Raw genomic sequence first — 20,933 nt, forward strand, 5'->3', positions numbered from 1 at the left:
CTCAAGGACATCAAAATGGGCTCGCACCTCCTTCATTCACATGATACCAGTTCAGTCCCTTGTGGCTTGGGTCTGTAAGAGAGGGGAGGGGGCCCGAGGCTGGGCTCAGTCCCCCCAGGCCAGTAGCCAGGGATGAGGAGAGGGCCAGGGAGGGTTGTGTTACTCTGAACTTAGAGGTGCCTTATTTCACAAAGAGCCGGTGCAGGCATCTGTGTGGCACTGAGACGTGGGTTCCCTGATGGAAAAGGACCTAGCAAAGTAGGGCTGTACAGCAGGGGACAAGCCCGGCTGTATAGTGGAACTCAGGGAGCCTGTCAACAAACCCCTCCAGGGCCAAGCCACGGGCTGACGGTGCTAAGTGTCGGCCAGGGTGTGGAGCAGCTGGACACCCCCCCCCCCCCCCCCCCCCCCCCCCCCGCACACTGCTGTGGGAGAGCAACCAATGGAAACTGGGAGAAACTCCTAAGGCTTAACACAAAAACTTTGAGCTAGAACTAAATGCTTAAAGCTAAACCCTGTGACCTAGCACTCCTGGGGATAGTCTGAGGAGAAATGGGCACTGTGTCTACAAAATGTCATGTACAAGAATGTTCACAGCAGTGTTATTCGTGAGAGCCCCAAACCGGAAACAACCCAAGACCAGCAGGAGGGCGGACAAATTGTACAATGGAATACTCTTCAAAGCAAACTACAGCTACATGCAAAACAAGGATGGAGTTCAGAGGCATGACGTTGAATTAAAGACGCCAGACTCAAGGGGCGCCTGGGTGGCTTAGTCGGTTGAGCGTCTGACTTTGGCTCAGGTCATGATCTCGCGGTTCGTGAGTTGGAGTCCCCTTACTGCCGTCAGCGCAGAGCCTGCTTTGGGTCTTCTGTCCCCCTCTCTCTCTGCCTCTCCCCTGCTCGCACTCTCTCTCTAAAAAATAAATAATAAAAGTTAAAAAAAAAAAAAAAGCCAGACTCAAAAGATCACAAACTGTATGTGTCCATCATATGAAGTTCAAGAACAGGCAACACTAATCTATGGCCATAGAAGTCTGGACAGTAGTTACCCCCTTAGAGAAGGGGGATATTGACTGGGAAGGAATGGGAGGAACTTTCTGGGGCACTGGAAGTGTTCTGGACTTTAATTTGGGTGGTGGTTTCATGGATAGATACACATGTAAAAATTCATGGAGATTAAACTTAAGGTTTGTAAGGTTTATAACTGTCATATGTAAAGTTATATCTAAAACAACAATAAAATTCAAGGTCTAAAGTTCCACTGCTCCTCAACACAGGGTCTTGCCCTCAACACAGTGTTGTGTGTACCTTGGAGTGATCTCATAGGCCGGGTGCTGATGGCTGTACCTGAGCACAGAGTGGGAACTTCTCAAACTAGAGAAGAAAGTATATGGCCATTGGGTGGTGGGGGTGGGGGTGGGGAGGGGTGTCTCCTCATTCGCAGATGTTTGAACACAGGGCAGAATTTGGTCTAGGACTTATTTCCATGGAAAGGCACACCCAATAGCAAATTTCTTGGGATAAAGGTATATAACTCCCACTCAATTTCAACTGCTGGAGGTTGCCACTGTGTTAGCAAAACAAAAGGGAAAAACAAAAACAAAAACAAAAACAGCCAATAGTTGGCTTGGGCCAGTTCATGATACACAAAGGAAGAAAAGGCAGGAGAGGTGTTGGGCCTCGTGTTCCGATCATGCCAAGACCTTCTGCACAGATGTCAGAACCCACACCCTCTTGGGGAGGCCAATTTCTCAGCTACCCGGTATAAGAAACTGCAATACATGCTTTACTTAGAAAACACAAGAGACTATAAGGACTTACATTAAAGTGGTTGGAAATGGTTATTTCTGGGTAGTTCGAATAATCTTTCTTCTCCTTTGCACTTAAAAAAAAAAAATCCCAAATGAGGTAGCAAACAACACATTTTATAATCTTCCTGCCAGCTCAGATAAAATCCCCTGGGGGATCTTTCTAGACTGTGAAGCCAGGGGAGAAGAAGCCCTCCCCTGGGGCCCCGTGCATCTTGCACCCTTGCCCATCAGGAGCCAACAGTGTTGCATTGCCAATACTGCCTCTTTGTCCCCCAAAGGAGCCTATGCAAAGCTGGAAGGAAGAGGAAGGAATTCACACACTGCCACAGGAGAAAGCAGTTAGACTCAATTCAGCCACTTCCAAACCCGGGGCCAGGCAAAGGACACAATGTTCTTTGAAAGACAACAACCCTTCTGAAATTTGGGGACGATTAGATTTTTCTACTCCGCGTAGCCGGAGTCTTGGCCCTCTCAAAAATATTAAAACTGTTGGAGTGCCTGGATGGGTCAATGGGTTGAGCGTCTGACTTCAGCTCAGGTCATGATCTTGCGGTTCGTGAGTTCGAGCGCCACACTGGGCTCGCTGTTGTCGGCCTGTTAGCGCAGAGCCCGCTTCGGATCCTCTGTCTTCCCTCCGCCCCTCCCCCACTTGTGCTCTCCCCAAAATAAATACATATTTTTAAGAAAACAAAAAGAATATTAAAATGGTGGAAAACACACACACGCACATCTTTTCTTTCCATCCCTAGAGCCCTCTGCTACCCTTGAAGGGAAAAGGCAAGCAGAAGGGCACCCCCAAGTGCCTGGGGGGTGTGGAGGGGCCTGCAGACACAGGGGTAGTCAAGGCCTCACCCTCTATCTCCCCTCAGTATCCCCCCCAGAGCCTGGCAGTCTGATCACTCACCCCTCTCCTCTCAAGAGTCAAAGCTCACAGCCTTAGTCAGGCGGGGAGAGTCCATCTGGAAGGCAAATTCACACTCAAGTGTTAATGACAATATATTAAAGGAAGTGGCCAAGCTGACAGGGTTAGGCAAATGTTTTTAATTATATTTTAAAACTCATTAGGAAAACGGGATTTTGTATTCCTACTCAGTACCCCCACATGCTCCAGTATCATAATATTTTAGACTTGGGTCCAGGACTTTTAATCACAGGATTGATCAGACTCATGAAGGACACTTCTGCTCACCTTGAGGGCTCTGAATACACGGGCTGGTGGAGAGTAGAAAGTGCTGGTTTCTGGGTTCTTTCTGGTCCAGCGCTGCCTTTTCCTGCTCTGTGAGGCTGAGTGCATGTGACCTGCCTCTTTCTGTGAAATGAGGGGTGAGTGGGTCTAGCTGATCCCTAGGGCTTGACTGCCTCTGTGTGAGGCCCTCCCCAGGGAGCAGACCCCTCTGAAGGCACTGTTTTCCTCTTTTCTTCCCCAATCCCAGCCTCCAAATATAAGGGGCTTTCCTCAGGTCTGTCCTTTCCCTCCTTGGCCATTGTCCTAACTGCCTTGGTGTGCTCCCGTGCCTCCACATTTCTGTCATCTGCTCCTACCTTCCTCTTGAACTGCCCAGTCCTGTCTGCTTGCTGGGGTTTTTTCCCAGATATCCTGCAGGCAATACAAGCTCCTCAAAACTTAGCTCTCCTTCCTCCCCTTCAAACTCACTGCTGATGCCTCCGGCCATGTGGCAACCTTGTCTTCCCACTTCTGCTTTTGGCCTCTGACATCTCGTTCACTAGTTGCCAAGTTCTGGTCTTGTCCCTTCCCCAATCAAATGCTTCCACGGATGCTACTTACCATGCCTCGCCCTGGCCTCAGGGTCCTCTGTTAAGTCAGGGCTCATAGGATGAGCTTTTTCACATCTTTCTAAATATTGCCTTTGTAGTTCAGAATACAAATTTACAAAGAGGGATTTTCAATCCCGTTTTTTTAAGGCTTGAATTAATTGCTTTATTCTTCTGAAAGCTTTTGTGATTCAACCAAACATGAGTTTGGTTGGAGGAGTCTCCCAAACTCCTCCCCTCGGGGGGCGGGGGGGAGCTCCACACCCGCCAAGTTCAGAGTTGCCCTGACAGGTCTCATAAATCAGGTTGTGAGCATCCCGGGGGCAAGAGGGGCGCATCTCCACACCCACAACGCGCAATTCAAGAGTTATCAGCACACTAGAGGTACCCTGTCAACGTTATACCAAATTGAGCACTTTTACCCCCTAGCAACTTCAAAGACAAGAATTTTGAAGGAGCTTGTGGAGGTGATCAGAAGACCCTTATCCTTCAGTCACACGGCTGTGAGATGTAACTCACAGCCAAGCACACGAGCCAGGCAGGAGCAGAGATAGGACAGGGGAGGGGATGGGGAAAAGCTATCCCAAGGCCCAGTGACCAAGTATTGAGTCCCTGGGAACTCTCTCTACTCTTCAAGATGCCCCTCTCCAGAAATGCTGGAACCATAGCTGGTGAGAGGGGAGCTGGTACAGAACAGGCCAGCACAGCCTTGAAATGCCGTGGAGCCCACAAGAAACCCCCGCCCAGATCCTTGTCCCAGGATTCTGCCACCATTTCTTGGCCAGATGTCCTTGGACGAGCCCGTTGATCGTGCTGGTCTGTTTTCTCATCTGCAAAATGAAGACCAGGTAGGCACCAGGATCCCTTCCAATTCCAAAAGGAGCGAGGCCCATGTTAACGCCTGTCCCAGCTACCTACCTACAGAATGGGGACAGCAATAATTACAAAGGAGGCGTGGGCACCCTCGAGTCTCAAATTCAGCAAGCTGGGTAAACAGGTGCCAGACACAAGGGGCTACTTCTCCAACTGCATGAGGAACAGATGCTCCCAAAGGAACAGGGCCACAGGAAATCTGAGGCATAAGAAGACAGGCTGGACCTTCTACAGGACCCAGAGGGTGGTGCTATTTGGGAGAGGAAAACGTCAGAGCCCATCTTCACACCCCTCCCAGGCGTCCAAGAGATGGACAGAGCCCTTTCCAGCTGGCAGTCTGCAATGGCTAGACATCCCATTCTGAATGGCTCCTGCCTTTTGAGGTGGGGGTGGGCTATGGGAATTTGGAAGAGCAGCGCATGCCCCCACTGATGACACCAAACACAGCACAGCAACTGCTGCCCATTAGAACATTTATTTCTCAGAGAGAAAATAAGTTTCAGACAGTCATATTATAGTAGGTAAAATTAACTTTTGTATTCTTTACAAGCATAGATTTTTCTCTGTTTATTACCTCTCTTATACCATCTGTTATAAACAATTCTAGAAAGCAAATAAAGTCACTTTCTACAATAAATAGAGCATCGTGTGCTTCACAGCAGACGCGACTTGAGACACATAGGCCCCATGCCACAGCAGGATCTGAGCCGCTTCCCGTTCTAAAAGAGCAGTTTTAAAGATGAGACTCAGAAAGAGACTGAAAGAGTCAAGGAGATTGAAAAAAAAGAGAGACTAGCAAGAGAAAGTGTTGGGGGGAAGAGACACAGAGAGAGAGAGAGAGAGAGAGAGAGAGAGCGAGCCCCGAGATCTTACAACACAGGTTGAGACAAAGGTCACAGAGTCCACAGCTGACCGACTACCTGGGGAGAGGGGGACGCATTGGCTCCTTTAAATAAACCACACTGTGTGCATTTAAAATACTCAGCCACACAATGGAGGACTCCAGTAATGGAAACTATAGGCCTGAATAATTTAGAACAGTATTTTACAATTATATACACCATGTCCTTCCCTAGCCATATGCTGTATTGTATTTTTATTATTGTACAAAATCCAAAACCCCATCCTTTATGTTATAGAGAGTTTTGTTGGTTCCCTTTTAAACTCTGGCTCGTGTCCCAAATGTATAAGAAGTTGTGGTGGTTGGTTGGTTGTATTTTTAAAAAGTCGAGTGTGTAAAAATGGCAGTGATCTCCCCAGTGACTTTTTTTTTGTCCAAAACTCCCCTATGAAAAATTTAAAACAATTAAAAAGAACGTCAGGTTAAAAATCAACATGGCGATCAGTGGCCTGCAGCCTGGCCCTGCGGCTTTGGTGCTTAAGAGGTGAAAAGAAACATCCAGAGAACAGACTCAAAGCCTCTGAAAGTTGTGTTGGTTTGTCAGTCAGCATTTCCCATTTCACAGTTTTTTTCCTTCCGTTTTTGAGAAGGTGAAGGTGGGGAGGGGGTTGAAAGGTGGAGAGGGAAGGGGACAGAGGGCGTGAAATAAGTGTGGTGTCCCCCGGAGTTTGGGAGCGGGAGCAGCAGAGGCTGGGCTGGGCAGAGTGCAGGCAGGGAGGTGCTGGACCGCGGGCACCACCGTCCATGGTGGTGGAGAGGGAGGCCCACAGAGAGAGGACAGCAGGGGTGAGGAGCAGACCCAGCTGAAGAGCACAGCTTCAGTCAACACCCCTCAACATCCAAGTGGACAGACGGACACTCCCACAACCAGCCTGGTCTGACAGGAGCCCGTCAAGCCTCGGCCCGCCTCTCAGCAAGACAGGGAGGGGGCAAGCTTTCACAGCCTGGCCTCAGCTGTGTGTCTGCAGCAGATGGGGAAGGGGTGTGTGTGCTGGTGGAGGGGTCACCCGAGTGGTAGGCTGGCCTCTGTCCTGGGCCCTAAGGAGCCAGGTGGAGGGACCCACCTAGCATAGCAGCTGGCCTCAAAGGGAATGAGACATAAAAAGAAAAAGACCAGTTTGGTGATGGTTTCTGTTTGGCACAAAAGAAAGGAAAGGAACATGGGAAAAGAGAGACGGCACTGGTGCAGAAGATGGGACAGGGAAGAGGTATGAGAATGGGTGACAGAGGGGAGAGAGGGTGAGCTCCGTGAGCTTCCCTGCGGGACTCCCATGTATCCACAGCACCTCTGGGGTCAATGTCAGAGCCTCGCTTGCCCTGAGGTGTAGTTAGCTGGGAGTGGGAAGGAGCGGGCCAGGCACACCTTTGAGAAAGAGCCTAGGACCTCTTGCCTTCTGGGCTCAGGTCCATCTCCTCGGCCGGGCCCAAGCCTCACAGCTATTTCTACTTCTAACAGGTTCTTCAGTGGACTAGCCCCCCTGAGCGAGCTCAGGTGGGAGTTTTTGGCACACAGCAGGCCCACCAGGGGAACCATACAGTTGGTCAAAACTGGGGCCTTGCCCATGGGGAGGACATGGCCCAGTCCCTGGCCTGCCATGGAAGGGGGAAGCTGCCGGCCATATGACTGGCTGGGGCAGGAAGGGGCCTCTGTGCTGCATGGGACAGAGGCAGGGCAGGCAGACACAAGCCAGGACCCACCCTTACAGGTAGCTGGAGGTGACAAAGGAGTGGGGCCCCCGGACCCGGCTCAAGTGGATCATTGCACGGTCGTAGGCCACTTGCACCGACTTTCGGATGCTGGTCTTGCGGCCTTCCAGCATCTTGAGCTTGTCCACGGTGTCTTCCACACCCAGGGGTAGCACTTTGTCCCTTGGAAGCCATTGCCTAAAATACAAGCACAGTAAGAAGCCTGGGCTGAGGTGGGTGGCATGAAGGGGCTCCTCTGGGCCCATCTGCCCAGGACAAGCAAAGCCAGGGGGAGGGGACAGGGCAGGAGGAGACAGACTGGGACACCCCAGGCAGGAGGCCACCAAGGGACCTTTTTTGCAGCCAGGCCCTTCCCTGAGCCTCAGGGCACTCACTCTGCTTTAGAGGGCTGTTAGGACCCAGGAGCTAAGAAAGACCCATATTAGGGCTAGCTCTCGCCTTGGGGCATCAGGGAGCTATGGCTAGGAAGTGGGGCTGATGCCAGGAACCAGTGATTCCTGATGGGGCCTGCACCAGGTGTGTTTTTCTAAAGATCGCCAGTTGAATCTAACGTGTGGCTAAAAGCTAGCCTTTGGAGCCAGATCTTGGCTTGTATTCCAGGTCTGGCAATGGGGTCTTTGCTTTCTGAGCCTCAGCTTCCTCATCTGCAAAATGGATTGGGAGAGGACTGATGAAGATTTAATGAGGATTAAATAAGGTTATGTATGTAAATCGATTTGCATCAGGGCACGGAGTAAACAATAAGTGATAGCTATTATTTTTACTTGTTAGTCCTACCTCCTCATTCTATAAAAGCAGAAGTGAAAGAACTCTAAGAGAAACCTTAAAGGGCAAGCAAGCCGTTTGTAGTGGACCCCACACTGCCCCAAACCACCCTCCACCCCATCCCCCCACCTGAGGACTAAGACGTGCACTCCCACAGCCACTGGGAGCGTTGGCTGCTGACTAGCTCTCAGCTGAGTCCTCTTCAGGAATCACCCGCCACCAAGGGAGTTACCTGGACCAAGGTGACCCCCTTCCCAGGGGCAGCCAGCCAGCATTCAATGACTAGTTGCCATGGGAGGACATGCCCACGCACAGCCCCAATTCTGGACATCATTAACAAGCCTCCCAGCTCCGGAGCTCCCCTTAGGATCAGCTGAGGCCTCTATACCAAGTGTTCAACATGTTCCTCCACCCGGCACTGCACCCTTCATCCCCACAGCTCTCCTCAATAAGCCTCCTGATAGAAATATCCATCTCAGAATGTTTCCCAGGGAATCTGACCGGCCACACTCCTCAGTAACTATTAATGTGGCTGGGGCAGGCCAGCTGCTGGTAATGCCTCATCTTGTCTGGATGGAGGCAGGTTAACTGAGCCCACAGCCCCTCTGTGTACTGCATGGCAGGCCCCTTAGCCCTCATCTTGGCCCAACCTCCAGGTGGTAGTACCCACTCACCAGGTGCGCTTGTTGTCAAAGAAGAGGACAAGGAAGAGCTTCTCTCCAGCCTCGGCCTGTTTCTGCTCTCCCAGCTTCAGCACATCCAGAGGGGGGACAGGGATGGGAACACCATTGTGCAGGAGGCCCTCCCGGGGCATCTTGGGATCGATGATCTACAGACAGGAAAGAAGACGGCACTCAGATGGGGGTGGATGGGGTGAGCAGGGCATGCTGCCCCAGGACTACCTACTGAACTACCCCCCAAGTTATGCAGGGCCTTGGCCAGGCCCACAACCAAGTGATGAAGGGGGCTGACCTCTTGTGACCATCAGGACCCCAAAATGGAAATCTTGACTGTTTTCCCAGTTCATTGGCCAAATCCTTCAGCCCTGCTCAATCAGTTCTTCCAATGAGGGAGCTTGTGCCATGAACCCCTGGGGCCCAAGTGGAAACAGAAGAAATGTGAATCCAGTATGGGAGATATCAGAATTGAGGGTGTATCTATGATGTCCAGGCCAGACTGGCAAATTCCACCTTCCTAACATCCCTTAGGGGAAGGGAATGGAGGCCAGGAGGCCATTTCTTCCTGTCAATTTTTCCTTTAAAACCTTTGCAATTCACTTCAAAGGCTCAGGGACTTTCCTAAACACCATGGCTATAAAGGAGGTTCTGCATCAGCAGCAGGGCCCATCACCTTGGTTCTACCTAACAGAGCCCCTGGTTACCCACTACCTTCCTGTCTGACCATAATCTTCCTGCTGTGTGGACTAGGTACCTTTGTGGGCACCTCCATCTAAGATCAGAAAGCTTTTAGACTGAACTCGAAGGGTTGCTGGAGAGGGGAAAATGAACGATGTGGCTGGAAAGAAGGACCACTGGAGGAATTAATGCTCAAGACTGCAAGCTCTACAGGGCAGGGGCTCAGAAAAATGCCTGGTGGCATCAACACAACAGTGACCTCTAGCTCTATGAAGCACTGACAGAGTGACTGAAGATCCTAGTTATTCACACGTCATCCATCATCTTATTTCACCTTCTTACCGATGCTGAGAAGTCTGCTGACAGGTATCACCTGACAGAGGAAAGCCCCGAGCACAGGAGCATGTAGCTGGCTGTGGCCATGGTGGCTTAAACTTCTGCTGCCTACTGCCCTACACAGCCCTCACTTCCAAAGCAGTGAGTTGATAATCTATGTGTGTTGAGCCAGAGAGACTTGGAAACTTACTGAGGAAGCAGCTTTCTCCAGAGATGGAACAATCTTAATTTCTATACTCTGTCCCAGGGGGCCTGTTCTCATAATAAACTGCTCTCGCTGTTTACCTTTGGGTGTCTGCCAGCTTCCCTACTTCCCTTCCTAGATAAGCAGCTAAAAGCAGGTGCTCTGGTTAAGAGTTTTAAGGAAGAACCATCCCTACCCTGTTCGAGCTGTGTAATTTGGTCAAAACTCTCCCAGCTTGTATGTTCCCCCCGGGATTAAAGCTAAGGGTCCTAATGAGAACCACCATACAAGCCCTCCTGAGCTTCCTCGATTATTGAACAAGATTATTGAACAAGATAGTGGGGCCACTCTGGTATGTTTCCTCGACAGCCATGCTGGTTCCTGCCTTGGAACATGGGGCAGATTGTGAAAAATGTACCCCCCACCCCCTGCCATCAAGGGCAGAAGCAAGGAGAGCTCTCCTCCCTTTCTAAAGAAGATAGATGCAAATATGTCTCAAAATAATAAATAATGGACCATTCACTCAAATGTTATGTGGATGTAAAACAATGTGGCTTATGAAATATTTTAACACATTATATAATGAAGGCATATATACATACTATTATTATAGCTGTAATACATAAACAAATAGAAGAAACAATACAAAACGCTTATAGCTGACTTGCTAGAATGATGGTTTGTTGCTTTTCTCTATTTTTTCCCAAACTTCTATAATACAGATACATTATTTTATGAGAAAAAACAATTTTAAACAAGAGCCAAAAAATTTTTTTTAAATGTATATTCATTATGGACACGAGTCATATTTAACACAGGAGAACAACTGGGAGAGCATAAACCAAAATAAAAACACAGCTTGCATTCAGGTGGTAGGTTTTTTCAGGTGGTGGCTGAATTTACTTACTCATTAAAGAAAATGTATGATTAAGAAGATAATTAAAAAGGAAAAAAAAAGACTATTTTTAGACTTTTTTTTTGCACCATGGGACTTAAAATCACAAAACCAAACCTGTACAGCTTTAATCACTTCCTCAACAATTATGCTGGAAGTCTCGCTGACAACAGGGCACACAGCCTTGTGAAGGCAGGCCCAAGGCCCAACCTCCTCAACTGCTGGATCACAGCATGGATTCCCCCTCCTGCCACTGTTGAAGAGGGAGTGAGGTAGGCAACATGGTTCCAATATGGCTCCTGCAAGTTGTATAACCTCTTACAGCTGTAGCTTCCTCACCAGTCCAAAACGGTCAGAGTTCCTGCCCTCTTGACTTTAAGGGGCTGCTATGAGACTTGAAAGACCCATTGATGTGAAAGAGCTAAGAGAAGCCCAGAACTCCTGTGTGCATGCAAGAGGTTGGCAGGGTAGTTCACAACCGTGGCTACAGATCATCTGAGAAGCTTTATAGAAAACGTTCATACCTCGGCCTGGTGTCAGTCTAATTTCATAGTTCTGAAGTGGGGCCTCAGTTATCTGTATTGTTTTAAAAACTCCCCCATGATTCTGGCATGCCCTAAAGGTTTAGAATCACTAGCTTCCAGTGCCAGATGGACATTACCTCCCCAATACAGAAAGAGCTCTAACAAGTAACAATCAAGGTGGTAAAAATAGAATTTTTTAGCTACTGCTGATGGGAGTATAAATTGGAACTAACTTTCTAAAGGGCAACTTGGCAATGTGTATCAATTTTGCACAGAGCTTGCTCCAAGAAGGCACGCCTAAGAATTCACTGTATGGAAATCATCATGATGTGCACAGAGTAAAGCTACAGTGATGTTTATTGCCAGCTATTAATCATAGTGAAAAATTCAAAACGATCTAAATGACCAAGTAGGGAATGGTTAAAATAAGGTACATGCATACAACTGAGGACAATGCAGTCATTAAAGTAATGTTGATGAAGAATGTTTAATGGCACAAGACATGCATGTTCATGGTATGCTGTTACGTGAAAGGGAGGTTACACAGAGTATGGGCTCGTACTTATGCGTTAAAAAAAAAAGAGTGCCTATATACACCAAGAGGTAATCTCTGAATAGATGAGACCATGGGTGATTTTGAACTTGGTGGCTCAGAACACAGGCTTTGACATCACACATTTTGAGCCTTGGGCTCAAATTCCAACCCTGCCATTTAATAGCTAGATGGCCACAGGGAACAGATAGATCCTCATTTTTCTTCCCCACAAAATGAGAAAAACCACATCTTCCTCAGTATTTCAAGAATTTAGCATGACAAATGTCTAATACAACACTTAAGCATTATAAGCAGCTTTAAAAATTCTCTACAATGAGCATACTACTTTTATGCATAAGCAAATGAATAAATGCTATTAAATCCCTATGAGCCCTAGTCCCTGTCTTCACACTTTTACCCTATTTTAAGTGCTCTGAGCTGAAGACCTTGATGGTTTGACCCACCCAGGCTGGGCTAAAACCTCCCTCCCCTCTGCAGCTAAAAGCACCCTGATTCCCACCCCTCTGCTGGCTTGATCCAATCAGATAAGCTCCTGAGGCAAGATAGGGGCCAGAACAGCCCAGGGGAGGGAGGAGGGTGGTGTCTGGGGCAGACTCACCAAGGCGGGGTAGGAGGGATAGCCTCGGCACTTGGCCCACACCAGCTCCAGGGGCTCCAGGTCTCCGCGGTCTTCAAAGGGCATCAGGAGGCTTCTGCCTGGGGGTTGGGGAGGGGAGGAGACAGCACCCAAAGGGGACTTGGAATGGTGCCCAAGAGGCCTGCCTGTGGCCTCCATTTGACTGGGGCAACCCAAGAATGAGTCAGCAACATCCCCTCCACCCTTCCCCTTTCCTGCCCTTTCCTTAGTTCTTAGACTAGATCAGGGGTCGGCAAACTCATTCTGTAAAGGGCCAAACAGTAAATATTTTAGGTTTTGCAGTCCATATGGTCTCTGTTGCAACTACTCAACTCTATTGTTGCAGCATGAAAGCTGCCACAGGTACTCTATAGAGGAATGAGTATAGCTGTGTCCCCATAAAATTTTACTTTTAGATGCTGAAATTTGAATTTCATGTAATTTTCATGTGTTACAAAATATCATTCTTTTGATTTTCTTTTCAATCATTTGTAAGTAGAAACCATTTTTAGCTTGCAAGCCCTACAAAAACAAGCTAATATGTTAGTTTGCCGACCCCTGGACTAGAACACTAGAATGGTGTTCCCTAGAAAACTAGGACTGCTTTTATCACCAGGATCCCAGGAAGGACAACAATAACCCAGCTTGGCAAAGCCACAAACTGCTCTCTGGGCCTAAGTGGTGGGCCTCATGATAGAGGCTTCATGGAAAAAGATGCCTGGGACAGACATCCCAGTAAAACCACTTGCTAAATGAGTTTTCTGACAGGGCCACATCTGGCCATCCAGGTCACCTGGGTGCACGGCACGCAGCAGAGCCAAGCAGGTCTGCAAGCCCTTCACGTGACTGCTTTTCTCAGAACCTGACACTGGGTGTCCTGCCTAAAGCAGGCACCGCATCTCTCCAGCTTACTTTGTTTGCACACAATGCACTAGCATATGTGGATGGGTACACTTCACAAATGCTCCTGAGCAGAAAGGAACCTCCCTTCCCCCTCCCCATGCCTATAAACCGGAAGCCCAAGGTGACCACACTCAACCAGGGAAAAGGGTCCAAATCCTGCATAGTGGAAATTATGTTACTAAGGAAATACTACTATCCTCATTTATAAAAAAAAAAAAAAAACAAAAAAACAACAAACTACTACTAATAATGAGGTTTTTTTTTGTTTTGTTTTTACCCATTGAGTCAATAGCAATAATAACCAAGAGATAAAATCCAATACTGAAGAGGCTGGCTGTGGGGAAACTGGTGCAATCATACACTGTTGGAAGAAATTGCAGACCAGTCTAATCCTCAAGAACATAATTTGGTGGCATGTCTCAAGAGCCATTAAAAAAAAAAAAAAAGTATGAATCATCTGCTTCAGTAAATTCCTTCCCTGGGAATTATTCTAAGAAAAATAACTTTAAAAACAAATAAAAGGATTTTTAACAAAAATATGCATTTACTACATTATGTATAATATTAAAAGTTGGAAATCACCAAAAATCTAACAATAAAAAAGTTAAGTAAATTGTAATGCATCGACTGGAAGACATATTGTTCCAATAATATGAGTTAAATCAAGATTGTGTCAACACAAAAAAAAGTATGAGATAACATTGAAAAATGCAGAAAACGAAAAAGCGTGTGTTCTGGATTAACATTTTGTTAAAAACGTGCCTGAAATAAACAGAAGGCAACACAGAGAAATGAAGACAATTGTGTTAAGGTGATGATGGAATAGTAGAAGGTCGAAATTTTTAAGTTTCCCTTGGCATCATTTTATACGTATGTGCTTTTTAAAAATAAGAGTAAAATGTCACTACCAGAATTCCAATGTTTGTGCCAATCCACTGCCAGTTTTGCACTAGATGCTGTACACTTTCATGTATAGATAGGAGCCCTGCTTTCTGGGCGCCAACAGTCAGACAACAATGAAACACGCAGGCATGCATCCATCAACACACATGTGAGAAAGAAACTGATGCTAAGGGAAAATAAAGCAGTTGGGAAAAGGGAAGTGGGGAAAGAAGCCCTGACGCCTGTGTTAGATGGGAGCTTCAAAGACCGGGCATCCAGGGTGCACAGCTCCCACAGGAGGGCTGCAGAGATGCACTCGGAGAACAGCCCACCCTGTACCCACTCCACCTGTGCACCAACCAGCCCTCTCCTTTGACCCTGCCTTGTCCTGTTCTTGAATCCCTTGGTCCCAAGAGACAAGACCCATGTACTTCCCTGTTTGGGTCGGCTAGAGTAGAATGTCTCATGAGGACAGGGCTGAAAGCACTGGATCACATGAACCTACACGGCAAGGTGTGAGATTCAGTGATAGAGGCTATCACTGATTACTCCAGCAAGGGCAGATTGGCAAGACCCATGGAAATGACAAATACACACTCCCTTCAAGTTTAGCAGCTCTGCTTCTCTATAGAAGTGTATGCTCTCCAGGGCTACAAAAGATCTTTGTACAAGGTTGCTCACTGCAACATTGGTTATAACAAATACGTGAAAACAGTCTACATGTCCATCTGTAGTAGGCTGGCACTCCTAGATAATGGCACATTAGGCAGTCAATAAAAAGCACGCAAGGAGCTCCAAGATATATTATTAATTGAAAAAAGGCATGGTTTAGGAGAATACGTGTGTATTAGGCTTCTCTACCTATGCTCTTAAATATACACAAGTTTTGGCTTTTATGTATATAAATTACAAGTAGAGAGACACAAAAGAAACTGCTAACAGTGGTTGTTCTAAGGAGGGGACCCTGGCTTTTCATTATGTACCCTTCTGTGCCTTTTTGATTTTTGTTATCATGGGCATATATTACTATTCAAATTTAAGATGAACTTAAAAAAAAAAAAAAAGAGTCTGAATGACCTGTGAGCGGGGGGCATCTCCTTGCCCAACGCCTGAGAGTTTGGAAGAATTAAGGGTTTGGCTGCAGCCCACAGAGCTGGTTCTTTGGAAGGCCTGGGCCCCCCAGATTCACCTGTACACCACTCCTCACCTGAGCTGCTGTAGTCAGAATCTCCATTTACACCTTCCAGGAAGGGTACACGAGATAGGGCTGGCTTCCCACGGCTGCGTTTGGGGGGCGTCAGACCACTGCATATAGAGCAAGAAGGCAGAGGGGGCGAAATGAGCCATTTCAATGACTAACATACCCACTCCTGCTCTCCTATCTCTGAGATGAGTGGAGCTGCAAAAACCGTTCAACAAGAATGGTTTCTCACCTTCCCCTAACAACTCACACTAACCCATGACACCCTTCTGACCACAAAATTCCCATGAGGCTTTGAGAGACCATTTCATGCAGGTGGAGGGACTCCGGAAAGAGACGCCTGCCTCCCTGCCCAGGGACTTTGGACTTCATCCAGATGAAAGGTCACTCCAGGCACTTGTCAATCTTTCCAGGGTCTAAGCAGCCTAGCCATGAGGAGGGCCCATCTCACATGGATCAGAATTTTTTACCCTGTGGTTTCTACGGCTTCTTTAGAAACCAATTTATTTTTGAGGTACAAAAATTTGCCTCTTTCCCAAATTGTCTATAAAGGACACGTCTTACTCCTTAATTAGAAAAGACACTTTTTAATTAAAAAAAAAATCCACTTCTCACTTCCACTTTGTGTATGAAATTTTTCTTAGAGATGGACTTTTTTTTTTTTTAATGAACAAGCAGAACAAGTTTTTTCCATGTGGTTACTACAAAGAGGTAAAACAATATATAGATAATATATGACAAAGACTAGAAAGGTAATAAAGCAAAAATGAGGATGGTAATACCAGAGTAATGGTATAACTGGAACCCACCCAAGGATCTGTAGTTTTAAACAGCTCCCGAAGCAATTCTAATGTACAACCATAGTTGGGAGCCTCTGGGCAAGAATGAAGTGGCTAGGGCCTTTTCCCATCCAAACTTTAAAAAATATCATTGCTATATAATTTTTCCACTAAAAAAAAAAAAATGCTTAAAAGGTGGGGAGACAATCTGCAGAAGAGTAGAAATGCTTAAGAAACCCCTGGTGGGATAAGAGGAGGTTGGTGTTAGGACTGGTTGGGGAGTAGGGTACTCCTGTTCTCCTAAATCATACGGACTTTATCAGAGTCTTATTCAGAAAAACTTGTACAAACAGAACACAATGAATCATAATCCTTCAGTAACTGGCAGATTGGTAGTTTTTTTTTTCTGCTATTCAAAATTAGGACCTGTTTGGGGAAAAAAAAAAATTAACACCCAGTTTACATTTAGGATTCAGTTCCCACTCATCCTATAAAAATCTGTCACTGTGCTTAGAGACTCTGAGGCCTCTCAAAGTTCATTATTCTGGAGCTGGGGAGACATCTTCAAATATAACAGAAGAGGGCACAACAAAGTGTTTAAAAGAGAAACTCTGGAGCCAGACTACTTGGGTTCAGAACGTGGCTCTTGTCTGTTTATGTTAATGTTTATTTATTTATTTTGAGAGAGAAAGAGACACATATGCACACAGAGCAAGCAGGGGAGGGGAAGAGGGAGAGAGAGAATCTCAAGCAGGCTCTGTGCTGTCAGTGCAGAGCCCAATGTGGGGCTCAATCTCATGAAACGCGGGATCATGACCTGAGCTGACATCGAAAGTCTGACGCTTAACCTACTGAGCCACCCAGGCGCCCCTGGAACCTGTCTCTTCTATTCATGAGTTCCATGATGTTGAGCAAGTTACCTACCTTCTCTGAGGCTGCTGTGAGGATTTAATAGATTGATACACAGAAAACACTCAGTACAGCACATACCAACTACTCAATAAATGGCAGATGATAGTTATGTGGCAAATATTATATGAAGAGCAGTAAATTTTAATGCCTCACTTTAAATATTATAAACTACTAATGTTGTACTATCAAATGATGAGCGCTGAGACAGATGAGCTTAGTAAAGTAAGAGGCAACACCAAAACTAGGTCCATGTATTCCTGTTTCATAGAAAAAGCACACGTGACTTGATATGGCCTGTGTTTCAGTCCTCTTTCCACATTACACAGACCAAAGCAGACAACCCAATCTATAATTATTCTGTTTACTGGTTTAACACTCATCTCCCCCTTCTAGAAGATAAGCTCCATGAGAACACATACCTTTATCAGTACTTAGAACAATGTCTGGCTTGAAGTAGGTGCTCAATTATTAATAACCAAAAGCAGGACCCATAGAAAGAGGAAGCAGCTCCAATTTCCTCAGAAAATCATCAGGAAAGATAAACCCAGGGACAGGTCGGGGGGGGGGGGGGGGGAATGGGATTAGTGACCACAGGTTCCTTCAAGGCTCTTTCTGATTCTGGGAGTAGAGGATTCTAGTCTAATTAGTAAGTAAAATCTTCCTTTATGTACTTACCACCACAGTGGGGCAGGGGGAGGAAAGAAAGAAAAAGAAAAAAAATCCTGCAGTTGCAGTCCTGAATCTCCTGTTTTAAACCCTGAAATTCCACTGAGGTCCACTGAGTTAAAAAGGAAATGCCTTCCAAGGGCATTGTTTCCACACTGAGCAGGGCTCCAGACAAATCGGCGGCACAGACTGGAGTTCTGCAGAAAGGCAAACACACAGTCTGACCAGCAGGCTGACCAGAGCCTAGTCTGGCTTTCTTCTTGTGGTTCATGGCTGGGAAGACTGTCCTTCGTGGCGTGAAAAGCCCAACACACCTTCCACCTTTAGTCAAGGGCTAGGAGGGGACAGTTTGATAACCCCACTCCTTCCCCACCCCAATGAACTGGGTTTCCAGGCACCATTACCTTTGAAAGGAGTTAAGAATTCCCACCCAGGACCAGGGTGAAACCATTTTGTAGGATTCCAAAAGCTCTGCCTCCTCTATGCCTAGTAACTATGTTTTTCCCATTCATTCCCCCTATATCTCTAGAAACCATGGAGGAAGACAGCTAAGGCAATTCTGAGGCTTGATGGGAGGAAAATCTCAAAGCAACCATGGAAAGCTGGGCTATGCCACAGTAAAGGGCCTCCCATACCCACCACCCAGGAGCCCAGGAGCCACGGTAGAGTGAGTACCTGACAGAACATAATGCTCAACCTGCCTTGGAAGCACTTCAAACACTGCTGCCCTGGGACCTTTCCTCCCCTACTCGGAACTGAGGATCCATTCAGTAGCCATGTGGGGGGCCAGTAATTAGCCTTCAGGACAACTTGTTTCTCCTCTGTGGCACTGAGGGTCTCCCATTTCCAAGAGTCCCGCAGTCCCCGATTTCTTGCAGAGTACACTTAACACAGAGTAGGGATTCAATAAAGTAGGGATTCAATAAAGTTTCTTCGACTTGGAAGAAACTTTAACATTTTGGTCTCAGAAATTCTCCCTTCTGGTAAAAGAACAGGAAAAGAAACCCATCCTTTCCCAGCTCAAGGAGGGTAGAAGAGCTAGGGCCTTTGAATAAAAGGCCATTCTGAACTTCCTATCTGCCCATTTCTTACTCCCACACCACACCTCTACAGAGGCCTTTGCTATGATGCCCCAAAAGGCAAAGAGCAAAACTATGTCTGCAACTGGGTTATCAGAGTGGGCCAGTGGTGTGGGTGGGGGCTTGGCTCAAATGTTAACTTCGCTGGGCGATACAGATTTGGCTGTCCCTGCCCTCTGGAGCCAAATTCGGCTTCACAAACCCTATAAAGCATCAGCATCACTCCTCCCCTCCTAGTCGGATCAGGCCTGTGAGTCAAGGGTCACACTGTTTCCTAGGAGCTACCAGAGTTACAGACCAGAGGCCTCAAAAAACAGCAGGGGTGGAGGAAGAAAAACCTTAGATAAGCAGGAGGAGGCTCCATCTGTGGCTGAATGGAGAATACAGGGACAGGTGGAGGAGCTGCCAACAAAGCTTTGGGAACAACTGTTCTTACCTGCAAGCTTCAAATGCCAGTCCACCACTGAGACCCAAACTACATTCTGAGTCAGACCCGCTTTCGGTGTGTTTTCCAAATCCGTTGGTCACGCCTGCCAAGGACACATAGTGTAAGCCTGAGTGCAGAAACCCCCCTTCCCCTGACACATGCTGCAGTGTGAGGTGGCCACCTGAGGAGGGGTGGAAAGGATGGCTGTTGCTTCCTGCATGGGAAATGGGTCTCGGGCAGTGGAAAGACCCTGATAAAGGTTTGGGGGAAATGTTGGCTAGGGAAATAAGTAGACCCCGCATTTTCCTTCTCATCCTTCTGGTTCAACTTGAAGGAAAACACAGCGCACAGCTCACACCAGTTACTGTCATTTGGCTACAAAATGAAATACCAAGACTTCCCCACTCTGGCTGGCTCACAAGTCCCTAATTCTGCTTCTAATTTCAAGCCTCAATTATCAGGGAGTCTCCTCTGCCTCTTGGGGAGCCCACCCGCCTTGCCTCTTCAGATAAACACTCACGCCCTATCCATCACACAGCTGGCAACAGTGAGCTTCATTCTTTTGGGATGGTGTCAGCGGAGGCTGGGACAGGAGAAGGGCTGTGTCAGCCACACCCTGAGATCTCCAGCAGAGCTAGTCAGAGCTGGGGGACTTCAACAGATCTAGAGCAGACTGGACCTTCCTGGGGTGGGAAGACAGAATTCCCTGGGTTCTAAGCAAGGCTCTGAAATACAGGTCCTTTTTCCTCTTTAACCTCTGCTTCTCCTTTTGTGAACATAGTATCTTCTTCTTCTTTATAGAGGACAATACTGAGTATGAATGAGAAGTCTGTTTATAGAAGGCGGCCGTATGGAAGCAAATGAAGACTGGTCATCCCAGGGACAGGAGGAGGCTCATCGGCTGTAGAGGCTTCAACTCTATCATCTGGTTCCTAACCACAATCCAGACAGAGTCCTACAAGTCTGGCAGCTGAGCCAGGCACTTGAGATCTAAGTCACAGATACCTTGGCCAAAAAACTGTGAGGTAAGTTACACCACCTGTAAGAGCAGGTGCCTGAGCCAACACATCTGGACTCTAACCTGGCTCTGTCTCTAACATTATGGCTTCCGTTTAAATCACGAAGCCAGCTGTGCCTCAGCTGCCAAAGATCAATACCTGTTCTTGTGAGACTCCACTAAGGTCATACAGAAATATTCCTGGGTGCCAGGCCACTGCGATGGGGGACAAACAGATTCTAGCAGGTTCCCCAAGCAGTGGACCCTCTTTAGGTTGGATGAGCCTGATATCCAGACCTATTTCCTATTAGAGGGATTTTTCATTTTTAGTGCACAGCATTCTCAGTGTTGTTTGGCTAGTCCTGATACAGTGCAGACAATGACAACAGTAACTGCTACCATCGACTGCTGTATGCCAAGTACTTTATACAGACTATTTCCAATTCTTGGAGCCCTGCAAGATAGATATCACTAGTCCCATATTAGAAATAAGGAACAAACTTGAAAGGTTAATTAATCTGCCCCAGGATACACAGGTGGTCAGAAGATGGGATATGAACCCAGGTCTGCCTAACTCCAAGCCTCAGACTCGATTCTATGAACTAATCTACTCCCTTAATACGGGGAAGCTTGGGCCAAACGGGAAGGGAAGGTATCATTGGAAACAAAGTGTTAGGAAGGAAGAGAGAAGTATGTGCTAGCCAAATAGCCCAAAACCACCACATAAAAAGGCAAAAGAGGGACATGAAGAGCACAAGCCAAGAGTAGGCCCCTCCCCACCAAGTAAG

General features: G+C 47.1%; 1 protein-coding gene across 7 annotated transcripts in view; it reads right to left on the reverse strand.

The window, feature by feature from the left end:
* Positions 1–4,916: 4,916 nt before the first annotated feature.
* The window catches only part of BRPF3 (bromodomain and PHD finger containing 3), a 34,179-nt gene continuing 18,162 nt past the window's right edge, over positions 4,917–20,933 (reverse strand). For 5 of the 7 annotated variants that reach the window (XM_027057890.2, XM_027057888.2, XM_053222892.1 and 2 more), the window contains 5 exons: positions 19,158–19,251; positions 15,292–15,389; positions 12,282–12,379; positions 8,508–8,662; positions 4,917–7,245 (listed from right to left, as the gene is read on the reverse strand). In XM_027057890.2, coding sequence (XP_026913691.1) covers positions 7,062–7,245; positions 8,508–8,662; positions 12,282–12,379; positions 15,292–15,389; positions 19,158–19,251 — 629 coding nt within the window. In that variant the 3' untranslated portion in view covers positions 4,917–7,061. Of the gene's footprint in view, positions 7,246–8,507; positions 8,663–12,281; positions 12,380–15,291; positions 15,390–19,157; positions 19,252–20,933 lie in introns of those variants that run through there. The other 2 variants (XM_027057887.2, XR_003419647.2) reach the window with 2 other exon arrangements.

This window comes from Acinonyx jubatus, chromosome B2, assembly GCF_027475565.1.
Source record: "Acinonyx jubatus isolate Ajub_Pintada_27869175 chromosome B2, VMU_Ajub_asm_v1.0, whole genome shotgun sequence".
Classification (NCBI taxonomy): Eukaryota; Metazoa; Chordata; class Mammalia; order Carnivora; family Felidae; genus Acinonyx; species Acinonyx jubatus.